Source organism: Zeugodacus cucurbitae, chromosome 6, assembly GCF_028554725.1.
Source record: "Zeugodacus cucurbitae isolate PBARC_wt_2022May chromosome 6, idZeuCucr1.2, whole genome shotgun sequence".
NCBI lineage: Eukaryota > Metazoa > Arthropoda > Insecta > Diptera > Tephritidae > Zeugodacus > Zeugodacus cucurbitae.
Genome location: NC_071671.1, coordinates 18,184,691 through 18,202,921, shown reverse-complemented (window position 1 = coordinate 18,202,921; position 18,231 = coordinate 18,184,691). Strand labels below are relative to the sequence as shown.

Genomic DNA, 18,231 nt, shown 5'->3' with positions numbered 1-18,231 from the left:
TTCAAGTGCGTTTCATGTATATTATTTTATTTTAATTTTCTTTTATGTGTCTTTATTAATTTGAAAACTAAATGACATAAAATAAATAAGGAAATATACGGTTAAAGCGTTCCATAACTACAAAATATAAAAAAAATCTTAAAATTTAAAAAGTTTCGATAATTTCTAATACACTCGTATAAATCAAAATCTATAAGTGCAAGTACACATATTCAAATACCGAAAATATCAACCCTGCATAAAGAAGAAGAAGCAGCATATGGCGAAGAGGAATTAATAAAATAGTTGAGTGTATTTTCCATAAGTGAATTTCGTGCCAGGGAAACGGCGAGAAAGATTTTTTCGGGCAAAAAACATAGTAAATATGGTATGTAAATTAATCAAAAGTATTTCAAAATAACAATTAATGTTAAAAGTTTTGCATAATAATAAAATTGTGTATAAATTTCAAGTGTTTTACGTGTAAAAGTGCATGGAAAAAGTTTAAAGCGCGTCACATTCGTTGGATTTTTCGCTTTCATCGTTTCATCTTCATTTTTTTTTTCATTTTTTCAATGAACGTCGTTTCGCCGTTTCGTTGCGCCGCGCTGCGCTGCGTCGTGTATTTGCTATGCCGTGCAGTGCCGTGTCGTGGTGGTGTATAAACATGGCGTCGGTTCATTTTCACCTACTACATATTTTATATATGGGCTTTCCTCGCTTGCCGCCTTTTGAATGGCCTTTTCGTTTGATACGCGAGCGAATTCATCTAGTTGAAGATTTCGCATTTGATTGCAATTCGCCTTATTGTTCGTATAACTGGCGAAAGCGAATATTCATTCATTCATTTATGATATGGATACGTTGTTGGCGCCTTTGGCAAAAGCAGCACAGTTAAACGAATGCCGGAGAAAAACAAAGGCGAAAAAGTTCATATTTTCATATGTATATATACAACATGCATATATTACGGACGTGCATTTTTATAATGCAGATTTAAGATTTTTTCTCGTTGGCAAACTTGGGAGGGGGTGATTTGTTTGTGAAGGCAACAACAGTTAACCTATTTTCAAGTGCTCGACAAGTGTCATTTGCTAAGGATTATAAGTAAACAAGTGTATATTGCATGCAATGGGCATACATACGCACAGTGTGATGGAGCATGAGCTTAAACATACATATATATTTGCATAAAAGTCACATTATAAACTCTTCAACTTTTAATACGTAGTTTTGAAGATGGTATATGGTTTAAAATGTTTTGCAAGTTCCATTTATTAAAAATATTTGCAAATTTTGTTGTAAAGTGATGAAATCACGAATTACTTTGAATGTGAGAAGTATACAAATGTCTTAAAAATATAACAGTGTGTATTTACCTAGCTATCGTGGATGCATGGTATTGCATATGAAGCTAGGTTAGGTTAAGCGGTAGATCACCGCAACTGCAAAGTATCTAAGTTAGATTCGACTATCCTTTGTGATACCCGGATAATCCTGACGAATATCGAAGACGCTTATGATACGACAAAGCGCTTGAACTCTATTATAAAGTTTCTTAAGTTCATTCCAGTCATTTCAATGTGTTCGCCGAAGATTTGGCTACCACGGTGTTTTAACCTAAGTCTGACGAATTGTGGGCATAGAAGGAGGAATTACTGGGACGGTTTCTCTTCGCCTTCCTCGAAACAGCTTTGTCAACTAGTGTCTGATTTGTCGTTATATGAAGCCAGCTTATACCTAAAATTCAAACTTCAAAGTAAAAATCCACATTTGTTCGAAGCAATAAGCTATTTGTTTAAAAAGTACAGCTTAGACAAGCCCTCTAAAAGTTAAAATACGTACGCAATTTAAACGTACGTGCACTTATAAATGTGTTTGTGTAGTAACCATAACCTAAAAAATCAATGTCAATAGAATTTTGCCTTCTCATTTTTTTACACACATAATTATAAATTTTTTTAAATAACGTTAATTCTATTATATTCTTCTTATGCTTAAAGGAAAGCGAGAACAAAACAGAGGAGACAAAAGCCGGAGGCGATACTGCGGCGACAACAACGGCAGCAACAGAGAAAGCCCCAGAGAACGATAAGAAAGACGTAACCGCTAGTGGTACAGAAAGTCCAGAAACTGCTGCTGCTGCTGCGGCAGAGAAGAAAAATAGTACAGGTGCTGATGACGAAGCTAACGATAAGAAAGCAGATAAGGTGTCTACAGCAACAGAGAATGACGACAAGAAACCAAAATCAGAAACTGATGCAGGTGAGTGTGAGCATTAATAGTTGCTTAATTCCTTTTACTACACATTATTTTTTTAATTTTTGTGCTAAAACTCCGTTAAATTTACTTAATTGTTAATGCTACTGATAAGCAGCAATCAAGTCGAAACGCAGATAATGCGAAAGTGTGTAATAACAGAGCACAAAAACTTCCGAGTTGTCTAGCAAAATGAATTGTTGGCATATTGGATGAATTTTGTCGATTCATTCATTCGACGAGTTGTTGCATTTTTTGGGTTTGTTGTTTTGCTACGTATTCTACGCGGTCGTTTGTCCCCCGCTGCGTGCGGCGAAATACATACATGCGTTGGTAATGAATGGAGGCAGAAAAGCAACAGCACGAAAGCAAGGAGTGTGCTCTGACCGGCAAATTTTGTCGACGTTGCATAGCGTATCATGCTAGCGTGTTGTACCTAAAAATGTGTGAATTGGCGCGCTTTTCTTCTACAGCCGCATGTTCGAATCCTAGCCAAAGCATGCGAGAGACTTTTTCACTGCGTGGAAGTGTTTGGGTTGAGGAAGTTAAAAGAAAATAATGAATTTGTGTGTTTTTCTTCCTTGCTTTGCACTTTCTAAATAAACTTTGTGTTATCTTGTGTTGTTTGTGTGGGGTATACAGTGGGGTGTGATTAAAATTATATCATTAACTACACTCTCTTAGTATCCACACTACTGCTCACGTTATACATATATCTACCCTTGGATTTGTTCATGTAAAACCCTGAATAATATGGTTTTGTATAGTAATGTCCAAGGTACAATAAATATTCGCTATTTCATAGTTTATCTCGTCATGTTATGTGTGACCGTTAGACTTCCCAAGGGTGAAAATAATTTTTTAATTTTTTTAAATTTCATTAAAATATTAATATTTATTATATCATAATTCGCATTAAATTTTATTGTTAGTTTTCTTTATTATTATACTTCTTAACAATAATCATAATTTTCTTTCCTCCTTGCAGAAAATAAATCCGATGATAAATCCAACGTCGATGCAGGCGATGATAAAAAGTCAGCTCAAAAGGACAAACTCGGTGATGCCAAGGAGGCTAACGACTCCAAAGACGATAATGATGCGGCCGAAGTTGATGATAAGAAGACTGAAGGTAAGGAGAAGAATGGCACAGTAGCGGGTGCTGCAGGCGGCGCCGCCACAGCGGCTGCTGTTGATAAAAAGAAGCCAGCCAAGGAGCAAGGCAAAGAGAAGAACGACAAAAAAGCTGACAAAAATAAAGATGATAAATCTGATGAAGAGGAGAATGAAAACCAGGAAGTCGATGAAGATGATGAGAATGTGGTGGCATTAGCCGAAATTGATAGAATCAATGATAATATAAATAAGACACGAGTTGATGGACTACAAACGTTGCACGAGGTATGTATGAGAGCTTATATTGTCTGATATGTTTTGGCAATTAAATGCGAATGAGTTGATTTCAATAATTATTATTTTTTTATCTCATTTATATAAAAAAATGTACTTGAAATAATTATAAACGATTTTTTTTTTTTATATTTTATTACAGATCTGTTTCAATGCTGTCGGTAAAAATAATGTTGTTAAAAAGAATTTACGCTCATTTGCCGGTTTCGAGTTTGAGAAGGACTCTAGTGAATATAAGAAAAAATTGGATGCCATTAAGAAGACCGATGCGAAGGCACTTAAGGGTATTTGTGATATACTAGCGTTGGCGGGCAAAGGTAAAGCTTCAAAAGTAAACAAATGTTGTTGTAATAAAATTTCATATTTAATTTGTAAAATTGTAGGCACAAAAGATGAAATTGCAAATCGTGTGCTCAAATTCCTTATGGAACCAGATGAGTCGCTCTGTGTGGATGAAGCGGCTGAGGAGGAGGAAGAAGATATGGACGAGGATGAGGAGGTACGCTTTTTCAAGCGATTTTATTTTATATAAAATTTAATTTTTTTTATAAAATATTAATTTTTTTATATAAAATTTAATTTTTTTCATAAAACTTAATTTTTTATAAAATTATTTTTTTAATACATTTTTTATTTATAAAATATTTAATTTATTTAAATTTGTTTTTGTAAATTCTTTTATATAAAATTTAAATTATTTTATAAAACTTAATTTTCTTATAAAATTTAATTTTTTTATTTTAATTTATTTTATAATATATTTTTTATAAAATTTATTTTTTTTTATAATATATATTTTTATAAAATTTATTTATTTTATTTTATTTATTTTATAATATATTTTTTTATAAAATTGTTTTTTTATAATACATATATTTTTATTTATACAATATTTAATTTATTAAAACAAAAAATTCCATTCATTAGCCAGTCGATGATGATGAAGAGGTGAGCGAAGAAGAGGAGCGTAAACGTAAACCAACCAGTCGCGCACCAGCACGAAATTCATCAAGTGGCCGCCCTAGACGCGCAACTGCTGGCAAAAGTAATAATAACGACTTAAAATAAATATAATAATGCTTTAATAAATTTCTATATATTTATATTGCAGAAATGTCCGCCTATGTTGACTTCTCCAGCTCAGATGAAAGTGAACGTAATACAGCGCCGGCCAAGCGAAAGCGTCACGATGACTCCGAGTCGGGCTCAGATGTAAGAAAATTGCTTGCTTGCGTACATAAACATGTATTTTTAAATTTTTTTTTAATTACTTTTTTTTTTGATACATTTTTTTTGAATTAAATTTTTTTAAAATAAATTTTTGGAACTATTTTTCTTTTTAATAATTTTTTTCAATTAATTTGTTTTTAATTAAATTTTACTTCATTAAATTTTTTTAATTACTTATTTCTTTAATTAATTTTAATTTTAATAATTTTTTAATTAAAAATTTTTTTTTTAATGATTTTTGTTTATGAAATTTTCAGTACAATCCATCTGGTGGCAATTCCGATTCGGATGGTGCACGTGGTGGTGGCCGCAAGGCATTAGCACGCGGCGGACGCGGTGGACGACCAGCACGTAAAAGTTGGAAAAAGAATTCCGATTCCGAAGAAGAAGAGTTTGATCTCTCCGATGCAGATAGTGATGTAAGCGTTAAATATGCAACTATTATAACTGTATAATTTAAATAATTTGTGATATTTTTTCTGTATTGCCAGGTGCCGAAACGTAAACGCGCAACACCGGGTAAGCGTGGCCGACCTGCTGCTGCTGCCGCCACAAATAAACGTGGTACACGTGGACGTGGCGCCAAACCAACCAAATCGCGCAAACGCAAAGACTCAGAAAGTGAAGATGAAGAAATTTCTGAGGATGAGGAGGAAGAGGAGGAGATGTCCGACTTTGGCAGCGACCAGAGTGAGGTAATGTGCTTGAGTACTAGTTTGAAGTTGATTCTAATTGTTTTATAATATTTTTTAATTATTAATGTTTCTTTTGTAGGAGGAAGAGGAGTCAAAGAAATTCAAAAAACCCTCAACGCCTGTGAAAAATGCTAAAGCTAATAACAAAGCTAAAACGCCAGCTAAACGTAAGTTGTATTTATTTTTTTTAAATTAAATTAAAAAATAATTTAATTTTAATTGTATTTAATTTAATTTTTATTTTTTTTTTTTAATTTTATTTTTTTTCTTCATTTAATTTTCATTTTATTTTATTATTAATCTTATTTTTTTATTCTTTTTAGCCGCTGGTCGACCGAAAAAAGCCAGCAAAAAAGAGGAGGAGGAAGAGTCCGATGATGAGGATGAGCCGCTAAACAAAAAGGGCAAGGCGACATTCCCCACGGTATGTCATATGCAATTAAGAAATATTAAAAGTAATTTGTGTTATTTGTTTTTGTTGTTTATTTTCCAGGACGAACAAATACGCAATTATGTTAAGGAAATCTTAGATAAAGCCAATCTCGAAGAGATCACCATGAAAACGGTGTGCAAGCAGGTGTATGCAAAATATCCCGATTTCGATTTAACAGATAAAAAGGATTTCATAAAAGCCACAGTAAAGGCGGTAAGTTTTTTTGAATAAGATATATGTACATACTTAGCCGATACTGTTTAGAATTTAAGTTTTAATTTTTTATTTATTTTTTTTTTCATAATTTTTTTTTCCTTCATAATTTAAATTAAAAATATTTTTTTTTTTTCCAAAATATTTTAAAATTATTTTTTATTCATTATATAAAATTTAGTATTTTTCCTCAATGTAAAAATTATTTATAAAATGATTTGCTTTTTCAAAATTCAAATTAAATATTATTTAACATCAATTTTAAAAATATTTTTTTTTTATTCAAAAATCAAATTAAAAGTTATTTTTTAGCTCAAATCAAATTTAAAATTTTTGTTTTTGATAACTTATTATTCTTTTTGGTACTTATTTTTACAAAAACAATTTTGAAATTATTAGTTCAAAATTAAAGTTTAATATTCATTTTTTTCTCAAAAAATTCTTAATATAAAAGTATTTTTACTTAAAACTAAAATTTTCAATTCATGTGTTTTTTTATAAATATTAATTATATAATTATTTGCTCATTCAAATTTAAAATTACTTTTTTTTCAAAAATAATTAAATTTTTTTTTCAAAAACAATTTTAAAATTATTATTTTTTATTCTAAAATCAAATTTAAAATTAATTTATTAAATAAAACAGTAAAATTAGTCAAAATAATTTTTTTATTCAAAAATAAATTTTCAAAATTTTCAAAATTCAAATTTAATATTAAATATATATTTATTCAAGAAATCAACTATAAGTCATATTTTATAATCAATTTTAAAATTATTTTTGGTAAAAAATCAGCTTAATTTTTTTATTTAAAAATACGTTTTTAACCAATTTTTTTAAATCAAAATTCAATATCAATTTTACATACATAATTATACAAAAATTCAAGTTTAAAACATTTAATATATATAAATATAATTAAATATTATAAAAATATGTATATATATATAAAAATATGTATATATATATATAAATATTATAAATATAAATTTTTATACAAATTTTTGTTTTTATAAATTTCTAATTTTCGCTTTTTTTGTCCCATTCCAGTTAATTGCGGCATAAATCCAAACAACAAAATATGTGCAACAACACTCACACTTTGCAAATCCTGCAAATGAAAAAGCGCAGCAGCAGCAAACAAAAAATATTAAAAATAAATAAAATAAACTAAACGAATATCATTTCAAACAACAACAACAAGCTGTCAGTCTGCGCCACAGCAACGGTGTATTTATAATAAGCTATTGAATATGTTTGTAGTGACGAATTCGAGAGCTTTTAAGATTCCTTTATAATTTTGTTCATATAAGATTGCTTTTCTGCAGAAAATCCCAAACCCCCCATCCGGCTCTTCCTAACTGGGTGCACCAAGCGCACTTTTATATAAAAAAAACGTATAACTCTTGCTAAAAAAAATATTTTTGATTATTTGACTAATTTTATTTTTACTACTGCGTACACAAGTAATGTGTATGCGATTGATTATTTGTAATTGTTGTATTTTTTCTTCTCCTACTTTTCGCTTAACAATATTATACAACGTTCTTATGCTCATTTTATACTTGAATAGTGTACTTGACACACACACACACACACACACACATTTATACATATTATATAATATAAATTTTTTTCTTAGTTCTAAAGCATTGTATAAATACTAGATTTTCTTATGACTTTCAAAAATGTAAACAAAAGATGACGAAAAAAAGCGAAATGAAAAGAATGTGGAATGCAAGGCAAGCAAATTTGTAGAATTTCTGTAAAATGTTTAATTATAAAATAAAGAAGATATACATATAAAAATAAAAACAAATAAAAAAATATAAAATGCTAATACATACATACATACAGATGTGCGCAAAGAGTTACGATTACAAAACACAAAAATGAGAGAGTGAAAAATGAAAATTCGAAAGTTATTTAAATCTTGATTTGCATTTGTTGTGCAAATGCGAGAGAGTTATTTGTATAAAAAAGTAGCTGAGCGAGCATTTTTTTTCGAACATAAAAAATGGAAAATATATAACAAAAACTAAAAACACTGGCGTCAGTACAAAAAAATATATTATATATTAAAAAAAACATAAAAATTAAAAATTATGAACGAGTATGTACTTTATTTTTTAATATTTGGCATAAACAAAAACAAGAAAAAAATTTAAGGGAAATCGACGCGTAAATAAATAAATAAATAAGCGACAGATAATAATATATGAAAGTATGTGCGACTTATGTTAAATTGTGAATGCAGAAATAAGTGAAATAAAGTAAAAAAACAAAAAAACGATTAAATTGTAGGTGCATTTTTTATACGAAATTGATGGTTATTAAAGGTGAATTCATATTACTGGAGTAAAAGACAGATTTAAATTTTTTTTTAGTTTTATGCGTAGGCATCAGCATGTTTTTCAGAGTTATCTCTACATTCAGATCTTCATAGTCGACATCCAACTGACACAGTTGTCACAGAGGTTGTCACGTATAAAATGTTATATAGCTTTTTGTATTAAATAAAAAATATTAGAAAAATAAATTAAATAAAAAATAGATAAAAATTAAATAAAAAATAAATAAAAATTTAAAAGAAAAAAAATTGAATAAAAAAACTCAAATGCAATTTAAAAAATTATATAAAAATTAAATTATAGTAATAAAAACTAAATCATAAAAAATAAAAAAAAAAACAATTAATTTCAATCCAAAAAATGATATAAAAACATGAAAATTAAATAAGAAATAATAAAAAAGTTATAATAAATAAAAAATTGCTGACAATGGGTTTCGAACCTCAATTCACCGAATTGCTAAGCTAACATTCTATCCTCTAGGCTACTGCAGCAACGGGGCCGCTACGCAAAAAGTTATGAATTTTAAAGTATATTTTTGCTGTCGGCATTGGTTTCTGTTGTAAGAGATTTTTTGAGGGACCACTTACAAACTAATTCACTTTACAGCCGTCGGAGATATCTACTGAAGATACTGTTGGTAATGAGTCCAATGCCGTTACGGTTACTACTTTTCTTGGTTACGATTCCGTTTCCGTTACGGTTAAATCTCTTCCGTCAATCGTTTAAACGATGCTTTGAGAAATTCTAATTGAGTACTTGAGTGCTATCACCTCTTATCTGTTGTCGATGTAAACTAGTTATACTTTTCAGATATGCAGAAAGGAAGAGGTATCAACACACGATAAACTATAAGACACCAACTTTATGTTGTCATAGGTCTGATATTAATCGATTAAAAGGTTTGTCTTCTGAGACGAATTTATTCTTTCTTTCCTAAATACCGCGAGACAACCGTTGAAGAGAAGAGTTTATTGTAATATAGACAAAGCCAGTGCCAAGGTTCGTAGTAGTTCAAGTAGTCATACATACGGAGATGTGAAAAACATTGGGTTTTAGATTTCCAGTGTTTTAGAAGATCCCTCTATATAGTGCTTAGAAGACTTTGAATACGCATTTTTTCATTACCTTCACTATTTTAGTCAATCCGTACCATAGAAGAGACTTAAAATGTTTTATCACTCCCACGTAGAAATACCTAATGAGGTTGGAAGAGTCGTGAGTTGAGAGAACAGGTTAGATTCCCCGCTCCGGTTTCCGTTGCTTCCCTCCCACCTTTTTAAAAACATCCTGTCAGTCTGCTGTTGGATTTTTTATGGGACAGTCACAGATTTGACTTGACTGTCATCAGTTCAGCGATAAGATTTCAACTTACCGGCAGAAAAAAAAACAATAGAAAACATTTTTTTAGTATTATTATTATTTTTTATTCATATTTACTTAAGTTAAGTTGGGTTTACATCAATAATTTATTATATAACATAACATAATTACATTTTAATTACACAACAAATTTTCTTATAAATATATTTTTATTAAACATGAAAGACAACTGAGAGTCTCTTAGTACTTATATTAAAGGAGATATATTCGAAGAAGCTTAAATTAAATTGTGTAAAGCAGCTACTAAACTCGTCAAATAAAAAAAAGTCAGTTGAGAACTCAAAACATCGCAAAGCAGTGGCCTGAATGGATAAAACTGGTGCTGAGCTGCTGTCGAATGGTATGAGCCAGCATATCAGCAGACTTCAATCAAATTTGCAACCACTGTCGCTTATTGAACGACATTTATGGGCAACGAAAAAATGTCAATCCAGGGGTAGTTTTTGCAAGAAAGATACACCTGACTGTTTTCGAACTTTGCTACAGCGGTCATAATCGTTTTGATCAAACATTTTATACCAATCTTTTTCAAATATCGTTTCAACGATATTTTTCTTCAATAAAGTGAATTTTGTAGAATCTTTTTAAACGCAGTGGACATCTTTTTAATGTTCACTAGCCTTAGCGGGCAAACATTTCTTTGCGGTCATAATCGTTTTCTTTTCCAAATATCATTTCAACGATATTTTTCTTCATTAAAGCGAATTTTGTAAAAATTGTTTCAACGCAGTGTTTTCGATAAATTGGCAATTTATACATATTTTTAATATGTCCCGAACGATTACACAAACTTTGCGTAATGCTATAAGGGCTCTCATTATTGGAGCAGTCGGAATTGTCAAGGAACGACGATTTCCGTTATGTCAAAAGATCGTTGTAGTGAAATCAATCACATAACTGGAGCAGTCCCATTCGTCAAGGAACGACGATTTTCGTCATGCTAAAAGGGCATTACAGTGAAACAAAAATATTAGTGGAGCAGTCGGAATTGTCAACGAACAACGATTTCATGTGTTAAGAGTCATGTCATTAGCCAAGTTTCGACAATTTCTACAAGTTCCAGCAACAGCACGAAGAATGGCATTTACCACATTCAATTAAAGTAGATATTTTCATATAAATACTATTTGGAGAATAAAGATAATTAGTGGAATAACGGAATAAATTAATTATTATGCTCTCAGAAACTGTTTAGAGAAACACTTCTTGAGAAATCATACAGGAAGTGACAAACAAAAACAAAAAAAAAATTTGGATAAGGATATTAATGGGGATACCGCACGGAAAATATTAAAGAATAATGAAGAAAACCATACATTTCAGTAGTCAATAGAAAGTAAAATAAGGATTTTGCAAATGACTATATAAACAACCCTACAGAATTTAGGAAAGAAAAGTCTATTTTCGAAAGAAAGCAATCGTGACCTGTCATCCACATTCATTAGCAGATCTTGATGTGTCATGGTTTTACCACGAATCTGCAATAATGGAACAGTCGAAATCGTCAAAAAACGATGAGTTCCCTTAGTGCGCGGCCACGCACTGAGCGATGAGCGGCTGAGCGATGAGCGACGAAATTTAAACATATGAAATGCCATTGAAGTGGCCAAGCAGTAAGCGATGAGCGACTGAGCGACTGAGCGATTTCTCTGCGACTGAGCGACGTCGCTTAACAATTAAAACATGTTCTAATTTTCAGTTGACTGCTGAGCGACGAACAGAAAGAATGGACAAATTTAACATTGAAATGCTTATTTCTGAGGTGCAAAGCTATCCGGTTTTGTGGCAGGATAGCCACAAAGACTTCAAAAATAAAAATATCACTGACAACATATGGAAAAAACTGGGAGAAATATGTGGTTGTTCTGGTGAGTGTTTTTTTATTCATAAAAAAAATTTATTGTTAACATATTAACATGATAAAATTAAAATTTTAAGTGGAATTTAATGTCCAAACTCCCACAAGTATTCTGTTAATTCATTACGTATATTTAATGCTGTTTGGCTGCTTCTGTTGAAGTTTTGCTGTTGTTCTCGATCAACGGTATTTGTTTGAGCGTTAGCATTGTTTATAGTTGTTGTTGTTTGTAAGTAATCAAGATCACTATCGCCATCGCGCTCCCTCACAAAATTGTGCAGTACACAAGCACATTTAATTAAAATAATAGCTGTTCTTGGTGTTGTTTCAATGGCTTTTTGCAAAAAACGCCATTTACTGGTTAATATTCCAAATGCGCATTCAATGCATTTTCTTGCTATTGAAAGTCGATAATTAAAATTTTCTGTTTTCGCATTTAAATTCCTACGTGGAAAAGGTCTTAACAAATATGTTTTCAGTGGATAAGCTTCATCACCAATCAGAAAATTAGGTAAAATAGTATTTGAGTTTGGCAATGCTTGGGGAAGAGGAACATTCAATTTATCCGCTTCAAGCAATCGAAATAATGTTGATCCAGAAAAAGTACCGCCATCACTTTGCTTTCCTCTTCCTCCCACTTCTATAGTTACAAATTTTTTGTCAGCATCTGCTACACCTTGCAGTACTACGGAAAAGTAGTGCAAATAATTAAAATAATGGGACCCAGAATTTGCCGGACACTTAATTTGACAGTGTTTGCCATCAATACTGCCAAAACAGTTCGGAAATTTCCAACGCCTGTAGTAATCATTTATGATAGTTTTAAGGCGGTCTGTTGTTGGTATAGGCATATACCCCTCCAAAAGTTCTTTCCATATGATTTCGCATGTTTCTGAAATAATTAAACTGACTGTGCTTCTGCCCATGCGAAAAGCAAAAGCTAAATCGCGAAACGAATGTCCTGTAGCTAAAAACCTGCAAATATGTAATATAATTTAATTCAATATACTAATAACATTTCAGGAGAGGCAGCAAAAGGAAAGTGGAAGAATTTAAGAGATACATACAGGAGAAATTTGCAAAAGAGTCAACCAGCAAAATCGGGCTCCGAAGCTCTTCCAGTTAAAGTTAAGTGGCCATATTATGATTTGATGAGCTTCATTAAAAAAAGCGTTGTTCCGGATCCTATGGATGGGAATCTTTTGGAACCAGAGCAATATCAATGTTGCAATCCTAATTATTCGACTTTGATTAACGATCTACTAAGTGAAGAAGACTCTGTTTTTAAAACTGTTGATATGCCTGAAACCAGCACTTCTGTTTCCACCAGTTGCTCTACAAATGTGCCACCAAAAACAAAGAAAAGAAAGGGAAGAACAAGCGAGTTTGAATCTGAATTTCTCCAAATTGAAAAGGAGCGAATGGAAATTTTAAAAGCTGAGGTAGAAAAGAAGGAAGAAGATGATGATGATCTTCAGTTTTTTAAAAGTTTCTTGCCATTTATGCGGCAGTTTAACAATATTGAAAAATTAGAAGTCAGAGGAGAAATACAAAATGTAATTTTAAACAAATACCGGACATCGTTTGCCAATAATCAGAACAAACAGTAAAGTATATATGAAATATTATGTTTAACTTAAATAAATGAATAAAATGAAATTTATGTTTAACTTACCTCAAGGTCAAAACGAGCCTCTGCTCTGCACGAATTGCTTTCCTTTGTTTTGTTAATTTAGGCCGAACTTTTTCAAGCAATATATCAAAAGATTGTATAGACATACGTAGATATTGAAAGAATCTATCTGGAAATTTACGTAGATTTTGATATAAATGATTAAATTCACCGAACCTCCATCTTGTTTGGTTTATAGGATGAACACCATACTTTCTTTTTTTTATACGTAGCAAGATTCTATAAACATGATATCTATTTTCAAGCAGCAATATACGCTGTACAGCCCTTGACAACGGCATTTTAGCAACTAATCGCTCAACAACAGTCGCTCAGTAAAAAGCCATACGTCGCTCAAAATCGTCGATCAGCCGCTCATCGCTCAGTCGTTTACTACGTGGCCGCGGCCTTAAAAGTTTTGTATCCAAAAATGATGCATGTAACATGTTTTGCGCATGCATTGCATAGACTTGCTGAGTTTGTCCGTTGTCAATTCAACAAAGTAAATACGCTGATTGCAAGCAACAAATCTGTTTTTTTAAAGGTAAGGTTTTACTGTATTCACAAGGCAAACATTTATTTAACAAATTTTTTAGGCACCCTCGCAAAGACACAAACTGCAAACACCGAAGTCTTAGATTTGCTGAAAAAAACATCCAGTGATTTGTCTTCCGTCAAATCGGGAGAATGTAGTATGCTACCTTGTTCGCCTCAAACGAAGAATTTCAATCTACGCGAGCTTTTAAAAACATCAGTAAACGGACAACTTGCTTTAAGTTATCAAGAAAAGCATGGGTACTTGGACAGTAGAAACCAAAAAAATTTAACACATTGCATCGTTGACTACTATATTGGTTTAGGACGCAAAATGCAATACTCAGATATGAGGGAATGGGCGGATGAAATTGTTGCGGTATTTCCCAAAGAAAAGAAGGTAAGGTAATTGCACGAATTCGATTACAACTACTAAAAACTTACAACAATTTTTTGTTACTCTTATATATTAGGAATTTTACTTTTTGGAAAGAAAAATGGGAAAAAGAAATCCGAGTGGTAAATTGTTCTCGCGTTGGGCTAATGCCATAAAGTTGGAAAACAAAGCCAATTCTGTTACCCAGGAAGCTCATGAAGATGTTTTTGACGGTGTGCAATACTTTTTACTCCTACTTTATAAAATAATTTGTTGTTTTAACAATATTTAATTTAACTTCTTGCACTGCAGATAACGTTTTGGAAAAAAGTGTTGGTTGGCACAGAACTGCACACCTTGGGAAAAAGTTAAAAAGTTTTGGTTAGTTACATTTATTTTCAAATTAAACATTATTCAATTATAACAGGTTGATATTGATTTTAATGCCATGCATCCAGATATTGGAAACGAGCTGTACTTAAAACTTGACAAGTTTTATAAAGTAATCCTCCCTGTCTTAAATGCGGAAGTAAAAGACCAAGCCAGCCGAGAGTTACTACTTTCGAAACTCCTTTACAAAGATTTATCAAATGGTAAAAAAACATGAAAAACAATATTAAAATATTTATATATTGAATTAATTTATAATTTCAGATTCTAAATATTGCATTGTGTTGTTACTGCTCCATGCGGTTCTTCAACCACAGCGTCGGAGTAAAACCCACAAACCAACGATTGGTGACGCTCAATCAGAGTTTATAATACTAGCAACTACACCAAATGATATATTACCAAAGATTTCGTCCAAAATTGAGCAATACGCGATTGAAAAACAGCATTTGCAGCCTTACATCATTGCAGTAGGTGAGGACTATACAAGTATATCAGAATAGATTTTTATGTTTTAAATAATGGTCTTAAAGTTATAAGAGCCAAAAAATATTGGTAAAAATACCTTTCATTTTCTATTAGAGTTACAAGAATTACAAGTTTTTCAATTATTTATGTTATAAAAATTACCAGGAAGTATGTAAAGTCAATTTCAATTATATATACATAAGTATTTAAACTAGCTATAGTTATGCTAATGCTGAATTAAAAAATAAAAAAAAAGTTAAAAAAACTCGTGTTATATTTATTTTCAGAAAGTATTAATTTCAATTTAGGGGAAAATAACATCAAATTGATAAGATCATCGGCTTGTTAAAATTAAGATGATGTTCCAATAATAATTAAGGCTTCCCATCTTATTTATGTTAAGGAGAGTTTCTGCTTAGTTTTATGGGTTATCTACTTTTATTTTATTTTATTAAGAAGCGTTTCCTCTTAATTCCAAGGGTCACATTCTTAATAATATTGAAAAGGTTTTCACCTTAGTTTTATAGATTATCTATTACATTTCACAGAAAAGGATTTCATCTAAATTCTAAGCGTCATCTCCTAAATTATATTTTAAAAGGTATTAACCTTAGTTTAACGTTTTATCTTCACATTTTTATTAAAATATCCAGATATCCAGTAATAATAAGATGGGCATCTTATTGGAGAGAAATTGAAGAGAAATCTTCTAAACTTTGTTCTAATTTACAGGGCATTTTAGGTGGCCATTTCGCTCTTTGTATTTTTAACTTTTTTGGAGCTTTTTTAAGCGCTTAAAATCGATTTTTTAGAGCTTAAAATGGGTTACCCTGATCATTACTATTCCAATGTGCACGAATGATGTTATTTCGCGCTTGTTCACCGTACGAGTACTGACTATCTAAGAATGGAGATAGAATTCCAACTTCCTCCGGAGTAATATAATCTAGAATAATAAAAACATTTTCCTCACAAAACAAATTAAATGCTGAACTAGGCATTTTAAGTAAAACCCTTGGGGATTGTCATCAATCAAATATGAAAACACTGTCACTTATTGGACAAAATTTATGGGCAATGAAAAAATGTCAATCCAGGGGTAGTTTTTGAAAGAAAGATACACCTGAGTGTTTTCGAACTTTGCTACAGCGGGCAAACATTTTTTGGTAAATAATTGGCAATTTATACATATTTTTAATATGTCCCGAATGATTACACAAACTTTGCGTAATGCTATAAGGGCTCTCATTATTGGAGCAGTCGGAATTGTCAAGGAACGACGATTTCCGTTATGTCAAAAGATCGTTGTAGTGAAATCAATCACATAACTGGAGCAGTCCGATTCGTCAAGGAACGACGATTTTCGTCATGCTAAAAGGGCATTACAGTGAAACAAAAATATTAGTGGAGCAGTCGGAATCATCAAGGAACGACGATTTTCGTTATGCCAAAAGGGCATTGCAGTGAACCCTATAACTTAATGGAACAGTCGGAATCGTCAACGAACAACGATTACATGTGTTATGAATGATTCTCAGATTTATGTTTAATGTACACTTTCTTATAAATAGAGAATAGTGTTCATATAGAATTTTTACGCAAAATCATTAATTTTGCATCTTTTCAGATTTATGTTTCAAAGTAGGCTTCGACAGTTTTTACAAGCATAATTATGCCGAAGGCATTGTAGTGAATGAACTCACATATATTTGGAGCAGTCGGAATCGTCAAGGAACGATGATTTTCGTCATGCCAAAAAAGCATTATAAGCATATAATATACATAACTGGAGCAGTCGGAATCGTCAAGGAACACGATTTCATGTGTTAAGAGTCATGTCATTAGCCAAGTTTCGACAATTTCTACAAGTTCCAGCAACAGCACGAATAATGGCATTTACCACATTCAATTAAAGTAGATATTTTCATATAAATACTATTTGGAGAATAAAGATAATTAGTGGAATAACGGAATAAATTAATTATTATGCTCTCAGAAACTGTTTAGAGAAACACTTCTTGAGAAATCATACAGGAAGTGACAAACAAAAACAAAAAACAAAATTTGGATAAGGATATTAATGGGGATACCGCACGGAAAATATTAAAGAATAATGAAGAAAACCATACATTTCAGTAGTCAATAGAAAGTAAAATAAGGATTTTTCAAATGACTATATAAACAACCCTACAGAATTTAGGAAAGATGTGTCATGGTTTTACCACGAATCTGCAATAATGGAGCAGTCGAAATCGTCAAAAAACGATGAGTTCCCTTATACTAAAAGGGCATCATAAATTTTAATTTTCTTAGGTTTATGTTTCAAGGTAGATTTCGACAGTTTTTACAAGCTTCGCCAACAATATGAAGAGTGGAATTTCCATAACATAATTATGCAAAATAAGCATTGACGGTTTAACGTATCCGGGTCATAGTTATTTAGGGCCTGGCAACACAATACACTGGGGCCCCGGTTTGCGTCGACCCGATTTGCGTCGTTTCGTTTTGCGTCGCAAAATATGTATGTACATACTAGAGACCTCTAGTACATACATATGTATTGTACAATGTTTTCAATTTGAGTCGTTAATTTCAGTTTCGGTCGTTTGAATGCCTACGTATGCAGCAATGTACATATGTATGTATATATATACATATTCAGTTACAGAAAACAATTTTTCCGTAAAAAGGGGATTCCCAATTATCGGCATATATGCAAGTGCTGCACATAGAAATATGAATTTCGGCAGAGAATTTCCGTCGCAGTTGCGGTTTCAGTTGGCTATTAATCACGCGAAAAAATGAGTCAAAAGCGCAAACAAATCAGTGTCGAATTGAAATTAGACATACTAAAACGTTTTAAGTCGGGTGAAAAAGCCATTGACATCGCAAAACATCTTAACTTAGCTTCGTCTACTGTAAGGACAATTTGCAACCGAGATGCTGACAGAATGATACTCCATCAACAAGCAGTGGAAG

At 31.5% G+C, this 18,231-nt stretch overlaps 3 protein-coding genes and 1 long non-coding RNA gene across 6 annotated transcripts in view; 3 read left to right on the top strand and 1 right to left on the bottom strand.

The window, feature by feature from the left end:
* The first annotated feature begins 216 nt into the window (after positions 1–216).
* Positions 217–8,070, top strand: LOC105218877 (protein DEK). 3 transcript variants are annotated; one of them, XM_054233214.1, is made up of 13 exons: positions 217–367; positions 1,983–2,244; positions 3,227–3,639; positions 3,791–3,965; positions 4,032–4,147; positions 4,576–4,693; positions 4,760–4,860; positions 5,136–5,297; positions 5,370–5,573; positions 5,653–5,740; positions 5,897–5,997; positions 6,067–6,219; positions 7,271–8,070. In XM_054233214.1, the coding sequence occupies exons 1-13, from the start codon at positions 365–367 to the stop codon at positions 7,283–7,285; spliced, it is 1,911 nt and encodes a 636-aa protein (XP_054089189.1). In that variant the 5' UTR covers positions 217–364; the 3' UTR covers positions 7,286–8,070. The 3 variants fall into 3 exon arrangements, with proteins under 3 accessions (XP_054089189.1, XP_054089190.1, XP_054089191.1); XM_054233215.1 differs by lacking the exon at positions 217–367 and adding an exon at positions 1,204–1,221; XM_054233216.1 differs by lacking the exons at positions 217–367; positions 1,983–2,244 and adding an exon at positions 2,648–3,085.
* Positions 8,071–8,972: 902 nt separating this feature from the next.
* Positions 8,973–18,231, bottom strand: part of LOC114804802 (uncharacterized) — a 28,969-nt gene continuing 19,710 nt past the window's right edge. The window contains exon 3 of the long non-coding RNA XR_008472032.1: positions 8,973–9,941. This is a non-coding gene — a long non-coding RNA (uncharacterized LOC114804802). The remainder of the gene's footprint in view (positions 9,942–18,231) is intronic.
* LOC128922845 (uncharacterized) lies at positions 13,915–14,686 on the top strand. Its single transcript, XM_054234962.1, has 2 exons — positions 13,915–14,418; positions 14,492–14,686. The coding sequence occupies exons 1-2, from the start codon at positions 13,915–13,917 to the stop codon at positions 14,684–14,686; spliced, it is 699 nt and encodes a 232-aa protein (XP_054090937.1).
* On the top strand, positions 14,843–15,287 carry LOC128922846 (uncharacterized). The gene is made up of 2 exons (XM_054234963.1): positions 14,843–14,987; positions 15,049–15,287. The coding sequence occupies exons 1-2, from the start codon at positions 14,843–14,845 to the stop codon at positions 15,285–15,287; spliced, it is 384 nt and encodes a 127-aa protein (XP_054090938.1).

Coding starts and splice junctions, on each gene's coding strand:
- LOC105218877 (XM_054233214.1), top strand. Junction 3,966..4,031: donor ACTAGCGTTGGCGGGCAAAG/GTAAAGCTTCAA, acceptor GTAAAATTGTAG/GCACAAAAGATGAAATTGCA. Junction 4,148..4,575: donor ATATGGACGAGGATGAGGAG/GTACGCTTTTTC, acceptor TCCATTCATTAG/CCAGTCGATGATGATGAAGA.
- LOC128922845 (XM_054234962.1), top strand. CDS start 13,915: ATGATGCATGTAACATGTTTTGCGCATGCATTGCATAGACTTGCTGAG. Junction 14,419..14,491: donor TATTTCCCAAAGAAAAGAAG/GTAAGGTAATTG, acceptor CTTATATATTAG/GAATTTTACTTTTTGGAAAG.
- LOC128922846 (XM_054234963.1), top strand. CDS start 14,843: ATGCATCCAGATATTGGAAACGAGCTGTACTTAAAACTTGACAAGTTT. Junction 14,988..15,048: donor TTACAAAGATTTATCAAATG/GTAAAAAAACAT, acceptor TTATAATTTCAG/ATTCTAAATATTGCATTGTG.